Here is a 24187-nt window from a genome sequence, read left to right as displayed (position 1 = left end):
CAGCAGATGCGGCCGAAAGTTCCAACCCTCTAGTCACAAGACTGGTTCCTCTGGCAACCAGCTCCTATTCCGAAGCTATCTAGGGACCCACCTAGAGTCACTTTATTATCATAGATTCAGGCAGGGTTGAAAGGGGTTTGTTAGGAATACTCAAAAATCCTCCTATCTCCTCTGTCACTCAAGAAATTCCAAGGGGTGTAGAAAGACCGAATATGTATTTCTTACTGAATCACACAAAGCTTGTGTGGTTTTCTTATTTTATTTATTTATTTATTTTTAGAAGAACAACCCCGCAGACGAGAAGACAACTTGGTGAGTCACAGGAATTTCCAAGTTGCTCAGCTGCTCTGTCCTATACCTCCCTTATGAATTAGCCCCTGTCCCATCCAGAATTCTGTCACTTTCAAGAACTCGTAATTCTTCAAATCACATTTTGAACTCTTGCTTTCTGGCTAATGAATTTTGAATTTTCCTAAATTTATAATTACTTAGGCTAAGTCAAGCTATGCTTTTTAACTTTTTTTTTTTGGAAGGAAAAGGGGTTATGGGAACATTACACATAGTTTGAGGGCATCCTACGAAGAAACACAATTAAAACTCCTTTGCCTAAGTCACATAGGATGCTATCCTTTCTATGCTCTTTAAATTTGTTGTTTTGGTTTGTTTTAAGTCCTATGCTGTAATTTTTTCCTTACTATTTCTCCATGCCTCCCTGTAGTGAGGGTAAAAAGGACTGGAGATGCCTTCCTATGAAATTCTGCTTCAAGACCTTCATAGACTCCCTCCCCTTCTCTACCCAGCTAACCTCTCATACTTGTTTATTTATTTATTTTTTTTACGATTTTACTTATTTATTTGAGAGAGGGCATGAGCACAAGAGCCGGGTGAGGGGCAGGGGGAGGTGCAGACTCCCCGCTGAGCAGGGAGCCCAACAGGGGCTCCATAGGGGGACAGGATCTCCCTGTCTCTGTGTGTCAAATAAATAAATAAAATCTTTAAAAAATACATTTTATTTGCAAGAGAGAGAGAGAGAATCTGAGCAAGGAGAGGGGCAGAGGGAGCAGCAGACCCCCACTGAGCAGGGAGCCATCTCAGGACCCCAGGATCACAATCTGAGCCAAAGGCAGACGCTTAACCAACCAAACCACCCAGATGCCCCCCTTTTTCTTGTTTTTTGTCTTTTTTAAAGTGTGCTCTGCATCCAGAATGCTGCTTGAACTCACAACCCTGAGATCCAGAGTCACACACTCTACCGACTGAGACAGCCAGCGCCCCCAAATCTCTCATTCTTTGCGTCTCACTGTAAATGCCATTTCTTCAGAAAGCCCTTCCTTTACTTACCCACCCAATCCCGATTAGGACCCTCTTACTCTCCTATAATATGCTGTAATAGCATTTCATGGGATCTGTCATAATTTGTAATCGTACACTTGTGTGCACTCTGTTAACATGTATCCTGCCTCCTTCCTCATTTAAGGACAAGCTGTGTGGGCAGAGACCAAGACAGAGTGGCTCACATCTGTATACCCTGTGCCAGGAACAATGTGGCACATAGTAGGTACTTCACATACACTTGTTACGCAGTTAGCAGCTTTTCTGGAAAGGCCTAGAATTTTCTAAACATGGTGTGTCATGGCTTCTAGTTTCTTGGGATACAAACAATTCCTGGTGTCTTCTGAACACAGAGCCAGGTCACAGCAATAACCACATTTTTAAATGGCTGCTATCGTCCACACACATGGGTGCTGTTGGTTTAACTACATTATTAATCTTCACCATGGCCCTGTGAGGTGGGGATTATTGTCGCATTTTATAGACAAGGACACCAAGATTCAGAGAGGTAAACTGAATTCCTCACAGTCACATAATAGAAAGCAAACAGAATCAGAACTCAAACCCAGCTCAGAGTCCAGGGTCTATGCCCCTTCTTCTCAAGCCCCCGGGGGGATAGTCTAAACGCCCTGGGCATATAGGAGACCATGAGAGCAGCATGCGGCCCATTTCTGGTTATTTCCTTTTTCACCTGAGGTAAGTAACATCATATATTTTTGTGTTAAAAAAAAGGACACATTTTAAAGTATAATATGAAATGAACTTAAAAGAAATTTTGAACCCAAAACAACAGAAGTTCAAAGAATTGCCACGCCTGATGCCCAGGCCTATCTGTGGAAAAACATGAGCAGCACTTATTTGTCGCTCTTTCTTCATTTTATATCCTTTACCCTGTTGCTATCTTTTTTTGTTTTTTTTTTAATGCCAGCCTTCCAACTCAGTCTTCATTTTCTATTCCCACCCTCCTTTCCCTGGAAGTTTAAATGTTTAAAGAGAGTGGCAGTGTGTCGGCCATGAGCACGTCATTTTCAAAAGCATTAGTCATTTATGAGGACACCTTTTTGTAGGTACAATAAATCTGATTGATTTTTATTACACATCTTAGTTTAGAATCACTTTTACATTCCTAGACAAAGAGATGATACAAATAAATATCAACTGTAAAACTTAGAGCCCCAAGTATTGGCATATTCTTTGTCTAAAGGTAGCCAAAGAGAAGGTCAAGATCAACAGTAACTCCAAAGAGCCATAAAGCCCGCTGCCCCTTGCCTGCCCCAGGATCACTCCCTTCATAAACAACCTCAAAAGCATTTCATTCAAGAAAACAAGGGCGGGGAGAGAGGAGGCAGATTGCCAAATAGTACTGGACAAAACCATGTGCAGTAGACAACAGCCAGGCCCACTGTCCTTATCCAGTTCCCTCTGAGCACTTTGATTATGGCTTTTAGGGCTTATTAATAGCCCCATTTTCGTCCACTGATGGTGCTGAGATGGCCCAGGGTGCTGTTTGCGATGAGCCTGGACCATACGGAAACGTGAGGCAGAACTGATATCCCATGTTAGCCGGGAGTCGACGCTTCTCAAGAACTTGGCAACAATTCTACATTCAGTGAGGGAGGACTTACAAGAGTCAGACAGGAAAAGCAGAGAGTGGCCCGGGCCTGAACTGCAGAACTCTCTGACGCCCTTGGTCATGGAGGTGCGGGTGGTACAATTCAAGCAGCATGCAGGCTTTCGACGGGGAACAATCCAATGTTAGGTCAGAGTCTTAAGAAAGTGCTTCATGCCTGTGATTTGTGTCCTTGGGTTCTGAATCCAGGGATCTGGGAGACATGTGACTTTCAAACAGGAAGCCAGATACATTCTTACTGATCAGAGCAAAAAGGGGCTTGATGAGGGTCGCACACAGTCTCAAACTCCTTCTCCCAGATGATCTTCTTAGGTCCTGTTCAGACTTGCTTCCAGACTTCACTAGCTGCTCCTGCATGAAGACCCTCAGACGGCTTGGAACATTCTAGCATGACTATAGACATGAAAACCAGGTCGGTCCTCCACGTGTTTGGCTCAATTCAGAGCCCAAAGCAGCAGCTTTCTGGTTAGCAGTGAGACAGGCTCCTGTCTGCGCTACTCAAATATTTATCGGATCCATTTTGAGAGAAGAAAAGCACCAGAGACTGCTTGGGGAGGGACAGCTCCAGCTCCTCACAGCTGATCTACCTGGGCTCACAGACTGCCAGACCAACACAGCTGTGCTTAAGGCAAGCTTGTTTTAATAATCCTCCCTGCCCACTTGGGCTTTCCTTTTTCGCCCTCTTAGAAAAGCTCCACGGTCAATCAACCACCCTTGCTCAGAACAGCCACCTCGAGACATCGGTATTAAGGTACAGTGTTATCTGCAGTGTTCAGTTCTCAGATGTGCTAGGGGAATATTTTCAGCCTATGGGATTCGGACTAGCTTTGAGGGAATGTGGTGCAAGAGACAGGTGTAGCTGGCAGATAAGCATCTCAGACTACCCACCTCATCATTTGGTTCCCACTCAAACAGGTAAATTCTTAATAAATAAGAAGCAGGGTCTGATCCCAAGGAAGATGAGGAAAGGCTCCATTATGCTCTGGGAATTGCTGCAAAGGGCCCCAGGTTTCAGAAAGAACAGTAACTGAAAAGGAGATAAGGGGCCGGATGCCAGATCTCCATTTGTAGAATGCTAAGACATTGCACTTGGTACCTCCTCTTTCCCACGGGTTCTGATCCAGAAATGTGCCCTGGGAACTCAGCAGCTGAGTTAAAATATAACTCAAGGCCCACCTGAGTCGCCATCTTCCTGGGGCACCGTGCCAGCAAGGTGCACCAGGGTGGCAGACCTGGGGACTCCTATTGTCCCCTCAGGCTTGGCTCGTGGACTCAGACACTCACATGGGAGCACTTCCCGCCTGGATTAGTCATTCAGTGGGCCTTCAATACAGACAAAGGCAATAACCGTACATTAGTGTATTTCTAAAACTGGGCAAGTCCTTGGTCTCTCTCTTACAGACACACATGGACACACTCGAAGAACACAGGCACCACTGTGCTTGCACACGCACGCACACTTCTGAGTTTCTCTTGGGAGGAAAATGAGTAACATTCACCTAAGGACCAACATAAAATGAAGCTTTGAATTTCAATAATACGAAGAACTAAAACTTACAAACCAAACTAGTCTATGTCAACGGGAATTTCAAACTCTCTCCTCTGAGCCTACTCAGTTGCACGGCCACTCTGGGCCACCGCCTTCCGCTCTGCCGGCAGCGAGCCGCAGTTCTGGCCTCAGGCGAGGGTCCTGCGGAAGGCAGGCAGGACGCCTTTGTTCCCATCCATTCGATCGTCCTCTCCCACCGCCCCGAGTCCCACATCTCTGTGTCTGCGCTGCCTCATCACCCTTTTGCAGACAGGGAACAAAATGGGGAATTCAAAAGTGCCACTGTACGTCTCATTCTCCCAACTCTTGTCCGGTCCGAGAAAGCAGACCCAACATTCCTCTTCCCATAAAACAGGCCCATGGCTGAGCAGCTGTGTGGGCAGAGGATGGGCTGAGGCAGGGACGCTCAGAGGATGTGTGCAAGGGGAAAGATGGTGACAAATGAAGAGTAAAGTGACACAGTGTACGGACACGGCAGCAGCTTACAGATTTACGTCTTAGACAAGGATGGTCGTGGTTTCAAGGTTTTAAAGAAGCTGTTTCCCTAAAACTCTCCAAGGAGGCAAAGGGAACGTTGTTTCTATTGCTTCCAACATGCTTGGGAAACATTTCCTTCTTCAGCAGATCCCAAAGGCCCATCGAGCCTACTGGGGGCTTGGCTCCAAATGAGAATTCTCATTCTACCTACAGGAACAAGCACCTATTCAAGTTCTAGGGCTTTTACTTTTCAACCTCACTGTCATTTTATCCTGAGGCTCCAAAGACTTGGTCCTGCTCAGGTGACTCCTGATTCTGCCCTGTTGTTCAACAAGAAAGGAGCCCAGCACAAAGAAGAGGCTAGAAAAGGAGAGGGAAGTGGGAGGGAGGATGGGGGAAGGGAGAGGAGAAGGCAAGGGAGAAGGGAAGCAAGGTCACTGGTCATTCCCTTGCTTTCCACTTCGAATATCACACTTTACCTTACCCATGCATTTCTGAGATGCTAATTAAAGGACATTTCCCAGAGTCGCTGCGTGCCAGGTGAGTGCCGGCACGTATCAACCAGATTACGATGGTTAATCTGCAAAGAGGCCATCGCTTCTCCCCAGGGGCACAGTTCTGAGTTTGGGCTTGAAGTCCTCTCTGCAGGTTTTTGCTCGTCTCTTCTCTCAGAAGGCAAATGCTATTTACACCCTGGGAGAGGAGGAACTGGCTTTACTTGGGAACTAGTCCTCGAGACTGTGGATAAAGCTGAGATGCAGGGGTTCCTGAGGAAGAGGAGGAGGATCCCGACTTCCTTCCACTTTTAGGCCTGCAAAAGTCAAGCACATGTTTACATGTCACGTCCCATCTCTGACCCTGACACAGATCACACTCCTTTCTCAACAAGTAGCCTTACTTAGCCTTTCCTCAATGGCCTGAACGCCAGTACACTTTCCACCGTAAAACCACCAGACCAGCACAGCCTGACCCTCTGTGCATGGCCAACGTGACTGGCCGAGGCGTGACACCTCAGGGAAGGGACCTGCTTCTTGGCAACTATTCTTCCATTTACATCAGATCTTGATTGTCTTTTCTGGTAAAAAACAGTTTGCAGGTAGAATTTCTTCCATTTTTGGTTTTCACCCATTTGTTGTCCTTAAGCCTCTAATCCAAAATTTAATAAGACAGAACTTCTAATTTAGCACCAGAGTAAGTACTTGGTTATTTCACGGGTCATTTAAATGAGGTAAATTCAGCAGTGAGGCTCAGAGCTTGGGCTGTGGATTCAGACACACCTAGGTTTGAACCCTGGCTCTGTACTTACTTCCTTGAACTTGGCTACTTTCTCAAATTCTCTAAGACTCAGTCTTCTTATTTTATAGATTTTATAAATGGGATTAATGATAACATTTATCTCCTAAGTTTTTGCAGAAAACAGTAAGATCATTCTGTCAAAGGACTGACAACCGCCTAGTACCTGGTGGGGACCAAAGAACTGTCCCCTAGTTCACGGGAACATGCGTTCCTTAGCCATTCTGGTGTTTACGACACTTGACCGGGCCATAAATATTTGTGGAATAAATGAACAAACCCAGGAGTAATATGGCAGCATTTTCTGGTGTGTTCTGTAAAGGATTCCATGACAAACCTCTACCTTCGTTTGTCCTTGTTCGAGCATGTTCTGTTTAACTGCAGTTCATCAAAAGCCACTCACCTGGCCTTGGACTTCTTATTTGTCGTGCTTTCAAAGGACGATGCATCCACCTGTATCTCATCTTCGTCCTGCAGGGCTGCATCCAGTGCAGCCTGGACTTTGGGAGCGATGGCGGGGCCCTCGTAGTCTCTGGTGGTTCGGCTGGGCATGTCCAGCTCTAACAGCACGATGTTCTCTGCCTGCAGAAGCAGAGCCATAACCAGTGAGGCCGGCCTCCGATCAGACACAGAGACGACAAGCAATCCTGCCCCCCTCCGAAAGACAGAACGGCACATTTCTTGCTACTGGGAGCCTACCAAGAGCCTGTAATGACACAGATTTATAACTTTTTTCCTGGTGAGGACACAGATGTTTTTATCTTCTTCTCTGGGCTTTCCTCTATTTCCTTAAAAAAATGTTTTTTTAAACAATGATCATATAATATACCCTAAGGGGAATAAGCAGGGAAAAATAATAAGTAGAACACATTTACTGCAGACAATGTGAAAATACAAAAAGCTATAAAGAAGAAGAGGGTAATCACTGATAGCCTCACCGCCCACAGCGGCTCTGATGAACCTTTTGGTTGCTGAGGGAAGGAGGCAGGCAGGGAGTACATACGTGGAAGGTGTGTGGCAGTGTGTGTCTTGTAACCACATTTTATTTTTTATCATACCGGGCCCTGCCTCATAACTGGCCTTGTGGCTGGATTCCTTCACCTGACAGCCTGTGGCGGGCCTTTCCCTGGGTTCTACATGCCGAAATGAGTGCATAGAGGGAAGAACACCCACGGGACACATCGTGTCCTTCAGCTCCTCCTACCCAGTAGAGGTCAAGCCCCAGAACCCCAGAGGGGGCAGGAGGGCCACTGCGGGGAGAAGGTGCGGAGATGGAGTAGCTCCATCAATCAATTTTATATACCGAGACATGGCTTAATTTTTCTCTTAATGGAGCGTGTCCGTTGCCAAAAACATCTGAAAGCCACTGCTTTAAATTCTACCTTGTATCAGGTTAGCCCCCTGGAAACCCACACGTTCTGATTTGAAGGCTTTGAAATCATGTTCTAGTTTTGAGACCTGAAATAATGGGCAAGAGATGCACCCTCTGAAACTGCTAGGAAAATGTTTCTGAGAACACAGGTACATTATTCACCTTCCACTACAGAAAACCCCACCTAATGTAGCTTTTTTGCTTTTGTTTCCTTTATTTTAAATAACTCAGCACCAGGAAGAACAGCACCTGAGCAACTAATTAATCCCAATCTGTTTTGCTCTGGTGGCCAAGGGAGACTCAAAAACAATTTAAAATTTTCAAGATACAGGCTTGTATCTTGATATCAATGATATAGGCTCCCTGCTGATATAAAATTCAGATAAGCAAAAAGAAGGCAAATTAAATTGAGTGCACTTCCATGAACCAGAGCTAACCAGTTCATGTATTTAATTCATACATAAACTTTCAGTACCAGTTGTTTTAATCTTAACAATACGTTGTGTCTCCTGGTCCATCCACTTACCAGCTACCTACTAAGCCATGGGACCCGCGGCAGAGAGGAGGTGGGAGTGTTCAATTAGAGAAAGCCATCAAGCGCTGAGTACATGCCCGGCATACAGCGAGTGCTTATGCGTAGCAGTTCGTACAATGGGATTATTGTAAAATATGTTTGGGTCATTTCAATAGTCCTCAATTTATGTCACTTGAAATAACTACCTGACTGGCCCACATCCCGTGAAACGGAAGTACCGAAGGTTCTATGACTCATCTCCATCGCCCGTCATTGCACATCTGCATTCCCTCCGGCCTTCGCACGGAGCCATTTTCAGGCTTTGTGGTGATGATGTTTCTTGGCCATTACTGACAGTATGTTTCTACTCTCCTCCTTCTGTAGGCTAATTTTCTAAATCTCATTCTACTTTGCCTTCTTATTCATAATTATTTGTTCTTTTTATTTGTTCTTTACTTAGTATGTTTATTATCAATTATAATTATTATGTTAATATAAATGTTCTCAGGAACCTCTGGAAAGAGTCAGGACACACACTCTGTGACTTTGCAGAATGGTGTCTGAGGCTTTACATATACCTAAACTCCTTGAAAAGAGATAGGAGAGAAACACAAGGACAATCTTCTCACCCGATATCGGGCCTCTGGACGAATCATCATGGACATTCTTGCGTGTTGGCTCAACGGTCTCTTATACCCCACAGCTGAGACTGGCCGCTTCATCATCTGCTGATTCCTGGAAATGGACTGCAGTGGTTAAAGCCCTGGCTGGAGTGTGTTCCATAGTCCCAGGACAGTCCTGTGGAACCAGCTCTCAGAAGACACTGAGCCTATCTAAATAGACCTGAACCCAGTAACTCCCGGGACTAAGGGCTACCATGTGAATGGGCCAGGAACTGCTTATATTTTCTGAGTCATGTTCTGATTCAAATGTGGACATCATGCATCTCTTAAGCTGGAAGGGATTGGTGTAATCACCCAGTTCTTACACGGCAGGCGCAAGACATAGCTGTCAGTGTTCCCCACCCCACATCCTTGGCAGACCGTTTTCCACTATTCTGGCAAGACCCAGATATAAACTGGAAATCAACGCTGCATCAGACGGCCATACAATATGACGCCTACCCAGGTACTGCCCCCTTTGGCCTAGCATGCTTCCCATGACAGCTGAGGAAGCGCAAATGCAGCAACTTGGGAAAGGACATGAATTCACTGTGATAGTCCCCCAATTCCTAACAGCACCATCCTACCATACCCCTTGGGCCAAGTCCAGCTTATCCATATTTTCTCCCTCTTCCCCACCTTAAAATGAATAGTGACTTACTCCAGTCTGGTTATAGGATGTAATTTCCAATGATCTTCCTCTTCGTCAAAGAAGGATCTATTCATAATTTTACTTTTTTCTTCCAGAGGGATGAAGTTTTCTATAATAAGATGCCTGTAAGAGCACACAATCATGAATGAACACAGGTGGACAAAGAAGACAGCTAGAGTGCTGGCTATCCTACATGTGGGAGTCATTAGATAAGAGTCAAGCCACTCCACAAGTACTTCCTGGGCAGGCCCTACAGGCCGGCCATTGGGCAGAGAGCTGAGGTACGGACAGGAATGATGCTTAGTCCCTGCCTGAGACAGAGAGGTAATGGTGTGGCCCTCTTGGATATGACAGGTGCTGACAGTGGGTTGGCCCCAAGACTCTAGGGAGGTCACTTCTGCCCACGGAGGAGCAGCTTGAGGAGGAGAAAGGACTGAAGAAAAGTGGCCATGCCTGGCCTATACCAGAGTGTACACGCACTAACTGAAGTGTCCCTTAGGGGGCCACTGGTACCCCCCAACCCAGCATGTTAACTTCCAAAATGCTGAAAAGAGATTAGAAGTGAAACAGTCTTCTTCCAATCCCATGGATTGTTGGCCAAGCTAGAAAACTTCCCACGCTAGTCACCAGGACAAAAGACAAGACTGGGTGGATTTCAGTCCCCTTAGACCACTGAGAATAAAGGACCATTCCCAAGAAGAGTCTCAGCCTGAGAAGTGCTAGGGAACACAGCGAACAATGAAACTGGAACCCACTGGGTTGTGTCTCTCCATGGTGACAGCTGTCCCACATCTCTGCATTCATGCTTTCAAAACCTCAGGACAGAACAACGCCAAAGGGGTGTTAAAGTGGGAAAGACACACAACAAACACCAGTGACGTGTAGGGTACCGACTATGAGAAAGAGGCTGACTCACTGTTTATTCAAAAAATACAAATAAGAGCTTAAGCCATGAAAATGGCTTCCCTAGGGGAAAAATATTTCAGAGAGATGAAATTTTCTACTTATTTTATTTGAAACATTTAGGAAATTATTTTTATGACACATATTTGTTTTTTTTCTGATTTTAAAAGTCCTATTTATACAGCAGGAAATGTGAAAAATACAACTACATACAGTTTCACTATCCAGAGATAGCTATTATTAATATTTTGGCATATTTTGTTCTGGTTTTTTTCCTAGGTGTACATACCTAGAAAGAGGATACATTTAATTATAAAAGCTCCTTCCAAATTTAAAACTTGGTCATTAAAGAATCTCTCTGAAGAGTTCTTTGAAGAAAAATTCTAGCTAGAGGTACCTGGCTGGCTCAGTCTGCAAGAGCATGTGACTCTTGATCTCAGGGTTGTGAGTTCAAGCCCCACACTGGATGTAGAAATTACTTAAAAAAAAAAAGAAAAGAAGGGGCGCCTGGGTGGCTCAGTGGGTTACAGCCTCTGCCTTCGGCTCAGGTCATGATCCCAGGGTCCTGGGATTGAGCCAGCATCATGCTCCCTGCTCAGCAGGAAGCCTGCTTCTCCCTCTCCCACTTCCCCTGCTTGTGTTCCTTCTCTCACTGTGTCTGTCTCTGTCAAATAAATAAAATCTTTAAAAAAAAGAGCAAAATTTCAGCAAATATTGCGGAAGGACTGATAGAGAAAAACAGTATTATGTGACCTCTAATGAAATAATAATTTCAGACAAATTATTGTTGGTTGAAACTGTTAACTCAGTGGTTCTTAAGCCAGGCTGCACGTTAATACCACTTACAGAGTTCTGAAAAATATCTTGCCCAGACCTCATGAGAAACCAATGGTTCTCAAAGTGTGTTTACAGAACCAACAGGAGCAACAATTGGAATCTTCTAGAAATGCAAATTCTCAGGCTCCATGCCCGATGAACTGAATCAGACTCTCTAGGTTTGGAACCCAGTAATCTGCACTTAACAAACCCTTCAGATGATCTGGTGCCTGCTAAAGCTGAAGGACCAATTAAGTCAAAATCTTTCGGGTGGGGCCTTTTTAAAACTCCTCTTATGATTTCAGTGAGCAGCCAAGGTTGAGAACCAGTGCTTTGGAACTAGCTTTCAATTAAACCTTTCAGTTAAATCCAGACTGTGAGACACTTCAAGAGGCTGACCTCACTTTTCAATAAGTCAACTGCAAAAAAAGTTTTTAAAAGGAAAAGGGACTGCTCCAGATTAAAATAAGCTGAAGAGAAATAATAACTAAATGCAATATATGGTCTTCATATAGATATTAGTATGACCAAATCCATAAAATCTGAATATGGGCAAGGTATAAGATAGTAGTAAGAAACAACACTAATTTTGTTAGGTGGAAAGATATCATTGTGTATACAAAAATCAATTGTGATTCTATACACTAGCAATAAATATTCTGAAAATAAAACTAAGAGAAACAATTCCATATACAATTGCAAAAAACCACTTAGGTATATATTTGACAAAAGGAGTGCAAAGACTTGCCTATTGAAAACTACAAAACATTCCCTTTTTTTTTTTTTTTAAGATTTTATTTATTTTTTGACAGACAGAGATCACAAGTAGGCAGAGAGGCAGTCAAAGAGAGAGAGGAAGGGAAGCAGGTTCCCTGCAGAGCAGAGAGCCCAATGTGGGGCTCGATCCCAGGACACTGGGATCACGACCTGAGCCAAAGGCAGAGGCTTTGAAGGCAGAGGCTTTAACCCACTGAGCCACCCAGGCGCCCCACTACAAAACATTCTTGACAAAAATTAGGGAAGATCTAAAAAAATAAAGAGACATCCCATCCCATGTTTATGGACCAAAACACTTAACTGTTGAGATGACAGTACTCACCAATTCGATTTATAGATTCAACACAGTCCCTAACAAAATCCCAGCTGGCTTTTTCACAGAAATTGACAAGCTGACCTTAAAATGTATATGGAAATGCAAGAAACCCCAAATAGCCAAAAACTATCTTGAAAAAGAACAACAAAATTGGAGGACTCCTATTTCCTCATTTCAAAACTTATTACACAGCTATAGTAGTCAAGACAGCGTGGTACTGGCATAAAGACAAACAGATCAATGGAACAATATTGAGAGTTCAGAAATAAACCCTTCCATTTATGATCGACAAGGGTGCAAAGACAATGAGAGAAGACCCTTTCAACAAATGGTGCTGGGAAAATTGGATATCTACATGCAAAAGAATGCACTTGGAACTGTACTTCAGACTATATCCAAAAGTTAACTCAAAATGGATCACAGACCTAAATGTAAGACCTCAAACTTTAAGACTCTAAGATAACCTAAGAGAACTGAAAACAGAAGTCCAGAATAAAACTTGTACACAGGGGTGCCTGAGTGGCTCAGTTGTTAAGCATCTGCCTTCAGCTCAGGTCATGATCCCAGGGTCCTGGAATCAAGCCCTGCATCGGGCTACCTACTCAGCGGGAAGCCTACTTCTCCCTTTCCCACTCTCCCTGCTTATGTTTCCTCTTTAGCCGTGTCTCTCTCTGTCAAACAAACAAATGAAATCTTAAAAAATAAAATAAAATAAAACTTGTACACAAATGTTCATAGCAGTATTATTCATAATAGCTATTAGAAATAACCCAAAGGTCCATCAACTGGTGAATGGATACATAATATGTGGTATATTCATATAGTACAATATTATTCAACCACAAAAAAAGAACGAAATATTGAGGCACCTGGGTGGCTCAGTGGGTTAAGCCTCTACCTTCAGCTCAGGTCATGATCCCAGGGTCCTGGGATCAGGCCCCGCATCTGGCTCTCTGCTCAGCAGGGAGCCTGCTCCCCACCCACCGCCTGCCTACTTGTGATCTATCCCTCTCTGTCAAATAAATTTTTAAAATCTTAAAAAAAAAAAAAGAATGAAATATTGATATGTGCTACAACATATATGACCCTTGAAAACACAATATTATACTAAGTGAAAAAAGCCAGCCATCAATGGCCACATTATTCCATCATAAATTGATAGGTAATATCCAGAACAGGAAAATTTAGATACAATACCAAAAGTTTAAGCAACAAAAGAAAATATAGATAAAATGGACTATTTCAGAATTAAACCTTTTGTGCTGCAAACAAAATACCATGAAGAAAGTGAAAAGACAACCCACAGAATTTGAGAAAATATCTGCAAATCATGTATCTGATAAAAGACTTGTCTCCAGAACATATAAAGAACAACTACAACTCAATAATAAAAAGACCCAATAAATTACCTAATTTTTAAACGGGGAGAGGATTTGAACAGACATTTCTCCAAAGAAGATATACAAATGGTCAAAGAGCACATGAAAAGACATTCCATCATTAGTCATTAGAGAAATGCAAAGCAAAACCACAATGAGATACTACTTCACACCCATTCAGAAGACTATAATAAAAAGGACAGACAGTTACAAGTGTCAACAGGATGTGGAAAAATTGGTGGTAGAAATGTAAATGATCCAGCCATTCTGGAAAACAGTTTGGCAATTCCTCCAAAACTTAAACACCGAGTTACCATATGACCTAAGCAATTCCACTCCTAGGTACATATCCCAGAGAAATGAAAACACATCCATTTAAAAACCTGTACATGAAGGTTCACAGCGACATTATTGATAATAGCCAAAGACTGGAAACAACCTAAATGTCCATCAAATGATAAATGAATTAAATATGTGGTATATCCATAAAATCCAGTATCATTCAGCCATAAAAAAGAATGAAGTCCTTACATGTTACAACATGGAGGATCCTTGGAAACATCATGTTAAGTGAAAGAAACCAGTCACAGAAGGCCACATGTTATACGATTCCATTTATATGAAATGTCCAGAATAGACAAATTTATAAAGATGGAAAGTAAGACTAGTAGGTACTTAGGGCTGAAGGGGGGGGGCGGGTAATATGGAATGACTGCTAACTGGTACAGGGTTTCTTTGAGGGGGGCGGGGAGACACAAAAATGTTTAAAATCAGATTGTGGTAGTGGTGCCTGGGTGGCTCCTTGGTTAAGTGTCTACCTTCAGCTCAGGTCATGATTCCAGGGTCCTGAGATCAAGTCCTGCATCAAGCTCCTTGTTAAGAAGGGAGCCTGCTTCTCCCTCCCTCTGCCTGCCACTCCCCCCGCGCTTGTGCTCGTGTGTTCTCTCTCTGTCAAATAAATAAATAAAATCTTAAAAAAAAAAAATCAGATCATGGTGATGGCTTTACAACCTTATAAATATGTTTTCTTTGTCTTTTAAAGATTTTCATGTATTTATTTGGCAGAGAGAGAGAGATCACAAGTAGGCAGAGAGGCAGGCAGAGAGAGAGGGGGAAGCAGGCTCTCTGCTGAGCAGAGAGCCCGGTGCGGGGTTTGATCCCAGGACCCTGAGATCATGACCTGAGCTGAAGGCAGAGGCTTAACCCACTGAGCCACCCAGGTGCCCCTAAATATATGTTTTTAAAACTGACTTGTATATTTATTTGTTTACTTATTTATTTGATTTATGGGGCAGGGAAGGCTAGAGGAAGAAAGAATCGTAAACAGGCTCTGTGCCCAGTGGGGAGCCTGACGTGGGACATGAGTTCACAACCCAAAGATCATGACCTGAGCTGAAAGCAAGAGCTGGATGCTTAACCAACTGAGCCACCCAGGTGCCCACTGACTTGTATACTAATTTAAATAGGTGAATTGTATGGTCTGTAAATTATATCTCAGTAAAGCATTTTTTATTTACTTTTTCTTAAAGACTTTTTGTTTATTTATTTGACAGAGAAAGAAAGCACGCAAGAGAGGGAACATAAGCAGGGTGAGTGGGAGAGGGAGAAGCAGGCTTCCCACAGAGCAGGGAGCCCAATGCGGAGCTTGATCCCAGGTCCCTGGGATCATGACCTGAGCTGAAAGCAGACACTTAATGACTGAGCCACCCAGGTGCCCCAGTAAAGCATTTTTTTGAGACAGCATTATAATCATGTATGTAAGTCTGCAGGAATAAGATAACACGAGGTTAACATTACATGATTTAGAATATTTCTATGAAAGATAAATGACAAAAGGTAGTTTATCAACGAATCTGGCTTGGGGGGCATTTGGATGTTCATTATACCACTCAGAAAATTCTAGTTAAGAAAGATTCCCTCTTATCAATAGAGGGTAGAGCCTTTAAAAACTTCCAGCAGGTAGGGTGGAAGGGAATTCAGAGATCTGGTGAAGTCATTCGCCTAACAGATGGGACCCAGAGAAAGAAAGTGACTTTCTCAGAATAAACAAAAAACAGACAAGGTGGGAAGAAGTAGGCAGGGGCCCTGTCTTTAGATTCACGTTTCTTACCCAACACACAAACTACCTGGCAAGGGGCTGAGGGTGCCATGAAAGGTCCAGAACTTACTTGAGTTTCAGCTCCCTTGTGAGCTCGTTCTGAGTCTGTTCCAGCTCCTGACGCTCCTTGATGTGCTCTTCTTGGAGGTCATGGATCTCTGCCTTCACTGCCTGAAGCTTGGAGAAGAGCTGGAACCGAGGGGAAAGGCAGGTGAGGAGAGGAGCCCTCCAGACAACAGAGCTCTTCCCTTCCTCCAAGTCCCAATACACCTCTGCCTGGCCTTGTTCCTTTATACCTTCTTGAGTTTTTTGGTCTTGATGTCCACCTCTTGCTGCAATGAGCTGTACGTCTCTTTCAGTTCCAAGGTCTCCTCATCTCTGCTTTCCATCTGTTGCTGGATTTCTCTTTCTCGACGTTTCTGGACAACATCACAAAATTCATCAGCTTGCCTACAGACTATGTCTAAACAAGAATACAGGGCTGGGTGCTCCAGATCAGAGTCTCCCACTGGGAAGGGGCTGAACACCCCGTTTTCATTCCCTCTGAAGAATATAATAAAAGAGATATTTGCTCTGTAACATTGGTGCGCCTTGTCCCGCGCCCTTCTCCTCAAACGGGAATGAAAAGTTACCTGCTCTGCAATTTCCTGCCGTTTCTGCTCCAGGATTTTCTGTTGTTCATTTGTATGATCTACTATGTTTTTTCCTCCAACAAGCAGCTTACTCTCCATGGCCTGAGTGAGAAAAGAGTAGAATCCATCTCGTGAATGAGCTCCCTTAGAACATATCTCCTCAGAGGGAAGCCTGTAAAACATCATGAGCTCAGGACTGAGCCAAAGGGGTGAACTCTGGGGGAAGACAGACTGTGCACAGCAGTGTCCTTACCATCACCGAGGTGGGGCTGAGGTGGCTCCACTGGGGCTTTACCTCAGAAACACTAAAGATACAGCTCCTCCTAGATGACAGGAGTTTCAGCTTTCTTAAAAAAAATTGGGCGGGGGGTTGTATGTACAAAGTATTGACCCTACTTAAAACATATTGAGTCCCTCCTATGTGCTAGGTACTAGGGAGGCAACAGAATATGAATCACAAGGCTGAAGACTCCACTGAGGGCCACGGATAAGCAAGCAGGCTCTCATGCTATGCAGGCAGACACGAGCATGAGGAAAAGACAGAGCAGGGGCCCCTGGGTGGCTCAGTTGTTAAGCGTCTGCCTTCAGCTCAGGTCATGACCCCAGGGCCCTGGGATCGAGCCTCATGTTGGGCTTCCTGCTCAGTGGGGAGCCTGCTTCTCCCTCCCCCACTCTCCCTGCTTGTGTTCCCTCTTGCTGCATCTCTCTCCATCAAATAAGTAAGTAAAATCTTCAAAAAAGAAAAGAAAAGACAGAGTAATAATAGGAGAGGCATACAGGAGGGAAAGAACTCAGGCTTTTGGAGGGAATCAAGGAAAAATCCTGTCTCAAGAGTGCTGAAGTAAAAATAGGAATAAGCTAAGGAAAAAAAAATTGATGTAGCGGTGCTTGGCTGGCTCAATCGGTTAAGCATTCAACTCATGATGCCGGCTCAGGTCATGATCTCAGGGGGCTCAGTGCTGAGCGTGGAATCTACTTGAGATTCTCTCTCCTTCCCCTCTCCTTCTCCCTCTGCTCGCACAAGCCCCCCCCCCATAAATAAATAAGTAAGTAAATAAATAAATAAAAACTTCAGGAAAGAAAAACAAAACATGGTGTGTGAGAGGGTAGGGTAGGAAGTGGTGATACACAAAGTTGGCAAAGCAATCAAGGCTCAGTTCAAAAACATCAAAGCCCTGTTAAGGGAAACTAAAGTTGATTTGAGACCCGCAGGAATCACACTGACTGTTCTTTGAGCATAAGGGTACACAGATTTGTGTTTTACACAGTCAGTTTTGGTTTTTAGAAACATCTTCCCCCACCACAGGAAGGATGACTGGAAAAGGACAGGCCGGGTGGAGGGAGACCAGTCAGGAGGCTGTTTTGAGGATCCGGGCCTGGGCTAGGGCAGTAATGGCGGGAGAGAGCAAACTGGATGGGTCCAAGAGAGTCAATCCGATGACGTAGGATTCAGAGGCCCGGGGACTGACTGGGCCATAAAGGAGAGGGAAGGACAGCTCACAGGGATAACTCCTAGGGGTCTGGCTTGACTGAGGAAAGGTAAGCAGAAACAGGTTCTGGGTGGCCATGGCCATCTCTGGAAAGTCCAGTGGGCAGAGACTATCAGGATCAAATGTTAGGAGACAGCTCTGGGCTTGCTATGTAGACAGGTCACCTTGAGCAAATATTTAGGCAGCGGGTAAAGCCATGGGAACAGTTTGTACCGAAAAAGCAGAGAATCCAAAACCTCCATGACCTTGCCTTTATTTATTTATTTATTTATTTATTTGACAGATGGAGATCACAAGTAGGCAGAGAGGCAGAGAGAGAGAGAGGAGGAAGCAGTTTCCCTACTGAGCAGAGAGCCAGATGCGGGACTCAATCCCAGGACCCTGGGATCATGACCTGAGCCGAAGGCAGAGGCCTTAACCCACTGAACCACCCAGGCACCCCGATGACCTTGCTTTTAAGAAACTTACGAACAGGGGCGCCTGGGTGGCTCAGTGGGTTGAGCCGCTGCCTTCGGCTCAGGTCATGATCTCGGGGTCCTGGGATCGAGTCCCGCATCGGGCTCTCTGCTCAGCAGGGAGCCTGCTTCCCTCTCTCTCTCTGCCTGCCTCTCTGCCTACTTGTGATCTGTGTCTGTCAAATAAATTAATAAAATCTTAAAAAAAAAAAAAAAGAAAAAGAAAAAAGAAACTTACGAACATCTTTCAGGGAACCCCTAGGCCCATTTCCTCTTCTCTCAAAATGAAGTGGTTGCCCTGGATTACTAACCCACCCCTCCCACACACACACATTCCTTCTAGCTCTACAATACTTTTGTCCTATGATTTTATAGCATCCAGAGATTTTGAGAGACAGAAGTAATATTCTCCAATAAAAAAAAAAATCTAAGAGATTCAGTGACCTTGAGGTAATATTGAGTCTTGCCACACCTGGCCTCTGAGAGTTGCCCAAATAACCCAGGTTGTTTAGAGAGTCTAGGTGTTCCTGGGTTTGAATAACAGATGTGATCCTAAAAACCAGCACGCACATCAAACATGGGCACTCCCCGTTACATGTCAAGTGCAGGAATGAGGAGGGATGAAGTGGCATCTGACGCTGAATCCCGGACTAAGCCCCTCCCTAGAACAAAGTGACCCCCTAACTGTGTTGTATTGGACTTCATTTTCACATCGGGTCTTGAAGGCTCTGGAAAGGACCCTTGAGCCTCTGAAGTACAAGAGAATGCAGCTCTGTGAAAGGGCCACAGATGAAGCCACAGATAAAGCCACAGCTTCATACAGTGGCGGCAGGGGAGGCAAGAAAAAAGAGATCACTGGTCATTTTTAAATTAATAAACAAGGATACATCTGAGAGGTGAAGTCAGAGTTTTCACAAATTCATTAAGAAAGAACCCAACACCTCAGAGCTGTTCTGGCTTATGGGCAGGCAGCAGTCATTTTCAGATTTCCAGGGCTGGCTCTGTCCTCTCCTCTGCCAGTAAAGGCCAGTGGGAGCCCAGAGTCTGGGTGCCTGATGGAATGGTACACTGGCACCAGAAAGAAAAGACTCAGGAGTCTCCACGCTCTAGAATGCTAGTCAGCCACTGACTCACAGGGCTTAGAGTCAGTTGAGGGAGGGGGCTGACTACACAGGAGCATTTGGGGGCAAGGCAACTGTTCTGTATCTTCTACGATTGGGGGCAGTGCATATTAAAACCACAAAGAGGGGCGCCTGGGTGGCTCAGTGGGTTAAAGCCTCTGCATTCAGCTCAGGTCATGATCCCAGGGTCCTGGGATCGAGCCCCACATCGGGCTGTCTGCTCAGCGGGGAGCCTGCTTCTCTGCCTACTTATGATCTCTGTCAAATAAATAAATAAAATAAAATAAAATAAAATAAAACCACAAAGAGGGGCACCCAGGTGGCGCAGTCAGGTAAGCTCAGGTCTTGATCTCAGCTCAGGTCTAGATCTCAGGGTCATGAGTTCAAGCCCCAAGTTGGGCTAACCCAACAAACAAAAAACCCCCACAATGAGATACCATTTTATAGAGAATTAAAGCAGATAGTCATACATGGATGGAACTAGAGGGTATTATGCTAAGCAAAATAAGTCAGAGAAAGACAATTATCATACAATCTCTCTGATATGAGGAATGTGAGAGGCAGGGTTGGGGGGGTGGGAGGTAGGGAGGGAAAAAATGAAACAAGATGGGATCAGGAGGGAGACAAACCGTAAGAGACTTTTAATCTGACGAAACAAACTGAGGGTTGTTGGGGGGTGGGAGAGGAGGGATCGGGTGGCTGAGTGATGGACACTAGGGAGGGTATGTGCTATGGAGAGTGTGTGAAGTGTGTAAGCCTGATGATTCACAGACCTGTACCCCTGGGGCAAATAATACATTATATGTCAATAAGAAAAAAAGCAGATAGCCATAAACACTGGTAAGGATGAGGAGCAACCAGAGTTTATACCGTGTTGGTAGAAGCTTTGCTTCACGTGGCCACCACTGAGACAACTTGTGATTATCTAGCAAAATTACAGCTGTACAATCCTGAGGACCTAATGGTGCCAGGTAAGAAATTCTTGCTCATACGTGTTCTCCTGGAGCCAAGTACAAAAGCATTCATAGCAAAAAATGGAAACAACCCACTATCAGGAGAATGGAATACCACATGCTTCTCAGAGCAGTAATAATGAATGAATCACGGGTACAAGTGTCAGTCTGGACAAATCTCATTACGTAAGGTTGGGCAAGTAAAAGCAAACTGCAGGAGGGGGATTTCATTTATATAAAAGTACAAAATTATGTGGAACTTTCTTTTTTTTAGAGACACATACCTATATGAGAAAACCATAAAGAAAAGTCAGGAAACACCAAATTCGAAACAAGGGCTAGCTCTGGGGGAGGGGGACACAAAGCTTGTAAAGACAGGGATTCTGTTTTATCTGCCACATGGGCTGTGGGGCCCCTGGGTGTCAGTTTTATTGCTGCTTTTTATACCCTGCACATATGTAATAATTATTCTTCCTATGAGTTTGACATAAACGAGAAGAAATGGCTTTTACTTTAATTCAGCAAATGTTTACTGGACACTGGATCCCACCGAGCTGTTGGGAATGTAACACTGAAAGGGACTTCATCTGTCATATCATTTTTTGGATAAAACGGAAAGTCCTGAGAGAACAGAGGGGCCGAGGAAGGCTGCGGTACCTTGATTTTGGCGCCCAGCATCTCGGCCGCGTCCTTCTCCCGCCGCAGGTCCTCCATCTTCTTCTCCTTCTCCTTCAGCAACCTCATCTTCTCCTCTGCAACCAAGCTGTGGTCCTCTACAATGGCCCGCTTCTCAATCTCCAGTTTTTCTTGCTGTTCCCGCCAGTAATCATCCTTATCATCCCCTTCCTCCTCACCCTCTTCTCCCTCCTCCTCCTCCTCCTCCCCGCCCCCACCACTGCCACCACCTTCCCTCCGCTTCTCCCGCCTCTTCCTCCTGCCAATGGACCGTTTTTCCAGCTGGGCCTTGAGCCGAGCAATTTCTTCCTGGAATTCTCGAAGGAGGGCATCTTTGGGGTCCTCGTTGACCCTTGGCTTGTTCTTAATGTTTTTGGCACGGTTGGCGTATCTGAGAGTGGTCAGAGTCTCTTCTACATTGTACGAGGCAGGTCCCACGTTGGCTACCATCACAGTTTTAGCATTGCCACCGAGAGAATCTTGGAGGAGCCTGGTCAGCTTTGAGTCCCGATATGGAATGTGAGTGCTTTTGCCGTCCACTAGGGCAGAGATGACGTTACCTAAGGCTGAAAGAGACAGGTTGATCTTGGTCGCCTCCTTCAGTCTTTCTCCTTGTGCACCGGTCTTGGCTTGCCGTTCGCTGCCAGCAAGATCCACAAGGTTCAGTTTTCCTACGCGGATATGGTTTTCTCCATCAAGGCCCACCTCACTGCACTCAATGGTGATTACAAAAATCGCATGAGAGCGTGAGCTGTGCTCGTTCATGTTGGTAGCGCCAACAGAGCGGTTCTGGTTCCCCACATTCATCACGTGCTCGATTTCCTTCACACTCTTGGTGACAAAGGAAGACAGGTCTTTCACGTACACGCCAGTGTCAGGCCTCTCTTTGAGCTCGAGCCTTTTGGTCTGATCCTTTGAGAGCAGATCTCGGATCTCCTCCTGGTAGATCTCCAAGTAAGAAGCCCTGACCAGGTACTGTTGATTCTGGGATCGAGAGATATGGGTGAAGATGTGGTCAAATGAGTTAGGGATGACCCCTCTTTTCTCCGGGTCACCACGGACTCCTTCCATCGTGTAGGTTTTCCCAGTCCCAGTTTGTCCATAGGCAAAAATCGTCCCGTTGAAACCCTGCAAGACAGAGTCCACAAGTGGTCGGAATGTCTCATCGTAGAGTTCAAACTGCTTGGCATTCCAGTCATAGACTGCATCAAAGGTGAAGGTCTTGGGCATTTCATGGGCCACGCCTTTGGGGTTCTTCACTGACACCTGCCCCAGCTTCACGTCCACGTCCACCACCTTATCATATGAGGCGGCCTTTTCCTTGCCGTTCATGGGCCGACAGCGAACCACCACCCTGACGGACTCCGAGCTTTTTAACTTGGACATGATGGACTCTGACCGGGTCAACCTTGAGGCCTATGAATCCAAAACGTCTCAGGATGCTAAGGTCCTAAGAAAAAAGCAAAAAGTAAGTGAGGACAGTACAGTCGTCACTGAGGGCTAGTCAACAGCACCTAGCCCACCCACGTCACCTTCCTCTGGCTACCCTTCTGATGGCTCCAGAAAGGACTACAATGCACACTGCATTTCTTCACGGGATCTTAACGAGCTTCAGTGGGGAAAGTACACACTTTAGTCCACCAGCTGTGTGAATGGGCCTGTCTTCCCCCTGACTGATACTTTATCTTATACTCCAGGTTGCAACAGCTAGAATCCTTTTAAAAGCCTGGATAATCTTCTGCCCTGCTGAACTACTAAAACCTCTGCGGAGAGCAATTTGGAACTATCTATCAATACCTTTTGATGTAGCAGTTGTAATTCTAAGAATTTACCCCACAGATACAAGGATATTCGTTGTGGTAGCAACAGACTGTGGGCCACCCCAGCTCCCATCAAGAGGGAGCTGCCTGAAAACATATATATGTAATAACATATATACCGTGGAATCCTGTGCAGTAACTGAAAAGAACGTGCTAATCTAAATGTAACCCTATCCCGAGACGCACTGCTAAGTGAAAAAAGTAGATGAGGAGCCGTGTGCACAGTACAGTTAACACGGGGTGTAAGCTGGCGGATACATGCATGCACGTTTATGTGTGATATGCAAAACAATATTCTTAGAAGCATGCATATCAAAGTGGGAACAGCGGCAGCCTCAGCAGGGGAACTGTGGGCCTAGAGAACTCTCAGGTCAAGAGAGAGAGAGAAAAAACTTCACTTTATGCTCTGTTTGTATTTCCTACCTTGTGCCAATAATACTCTTCCATTCTAAAATCATAAACTATGGCTTATGCAAAATGTATGCAAATAAGTGAGGATGTGGTATAATACATTATATAGAAAGCACTTATTCAACCAAAAAATTGAAGACAATTTGAATGCAAATAAAAAAATAGGTGTTAAAAAAATTTTTTTTTTTTTAAGTAGGGGCGCCTAAGTGGCGGGTAGGTTAAGCCTTGCCTGACTCTTGGTTTCTACTCAGGTCGTGATCTCAAGGTCATGAGATCAAGCCTCGCGTGGGGCTCTATGCTCAGCACGGAGTCTGCTTGAGACTCTCCTCTCCCTCTGCCCCTCCCTGCCTCTAAAATAAACAAATAATTCCTTTTTTTTAAGTTTTTTTGTTTATTTATTTGACAAATAGAGATCACAAGCAAGCAGAGAGGCAGGCAGAGAGAGAGAGGAGGAAGCAGGCTCCCTGCTGAGCAGAAAGCCCGATGCGGGGCTTAATTCTGGGACCCTGGGATCATGACCAGAGCTGAAGGCAGAAGCCTTAACCCACTGAGCCACCCAGGCACCCCAACAAATAAATCTTTAAAAAAAATTTTTAAGTAGGTGCGCCTGGGTGGCTCAGATGTTTAAGCCTCTGCTTTCGGCTCAGGTCATGATCTCGGGGTCCTGGGATCGAGTCCCACATTGGGCTCCTTGCTCAGCGGGGAACCGGCTTCTCCCTCTCCCTCTGCTGCTCCCCCTGCTTGTGAGCTCTCTCTCTCTGTCACATAAATAAATAAAATCTTTAAATAAAAAATTTTTAAGTAAAACCAAGAGAACTTCATTTAGTGCCGGGAAAACTCAGGGAACGGAAGAAAGGATG

The 24187-nt window shown here is 44.9% G+C and overlaps 1 protein-coding gene across 3 annotated transcripts in view; it reads right to left on the bottom strand.

Moving 5' to 3' along the window:
• Nucleotides 1-2400: 2400 nt before the first annotated feature.
• Nucleotides 2401-24187, bottom strand: part of KIF3B (kinesin family member 3B) — a 43756-nt gene continuing 21969 nt past the window's right edge. For all 3 annotated transcript variants that reach the window (XM_045981298.1, XM_045981299.1, XM_045981297.1), the window contains exons 2-9: nucleotides 21079-22546; nucleotides 16403-16504; nucleotides 16067-16189; nucleotides 15841-15959; nucleotides 9491-9604; nucleotides 8797-8902; nucleotides 6685-6863; nucleotides 2401-5799 (exon numbers count right to left, since the gene is read on the bottom strand). In XM_045981298.1, coding sequence (XP_045837254.1) covers nucleotides 5703-5799; nucleotides 6685-6863; nucleotides 8797-8902; nucleotides 9491-9604; nucleotides 15841-15959; nucleotides 16067-16189; nucleotides 16403-16504; nucleotides 21079-22482 — 2244 coding nt within the window. In that variant the 5' untranslated portion in view covers nucleotides 22483-22546 and the 3' untranslated portion in view covers nucleotides 2401-5702. The remainder of the gene's footprint in view (nucleotides 5800-6684; nucleotides 6864-8796; nucleotides 8903-9490; nucleotides 9605-15840; nucleotides 15960-16066; nucleotides 16190-16402; nucleotides 16505-21078; nucleotides 22547-24187) is intronic.

Source organism: Meles meles, chromosome 16 (genome assembly GCF_922984935.1).
Source record: "Meles meles chromosome 16, mMelMel3.1 paternal haplotype, whole genome shotgun sequence".
Classification (NCBI taxonomy): domain Eukaryota; kingdom Metazoa; phylum Chordata; class Mammalia; order Carnivora; family Mustelidae; genus Meles; species Meles meles.
The sequence above is the reverse complement of the archived record's forward strand: the minus strand, read 5'-3'. Positions and strand labels throughout refer to the sequence as shown.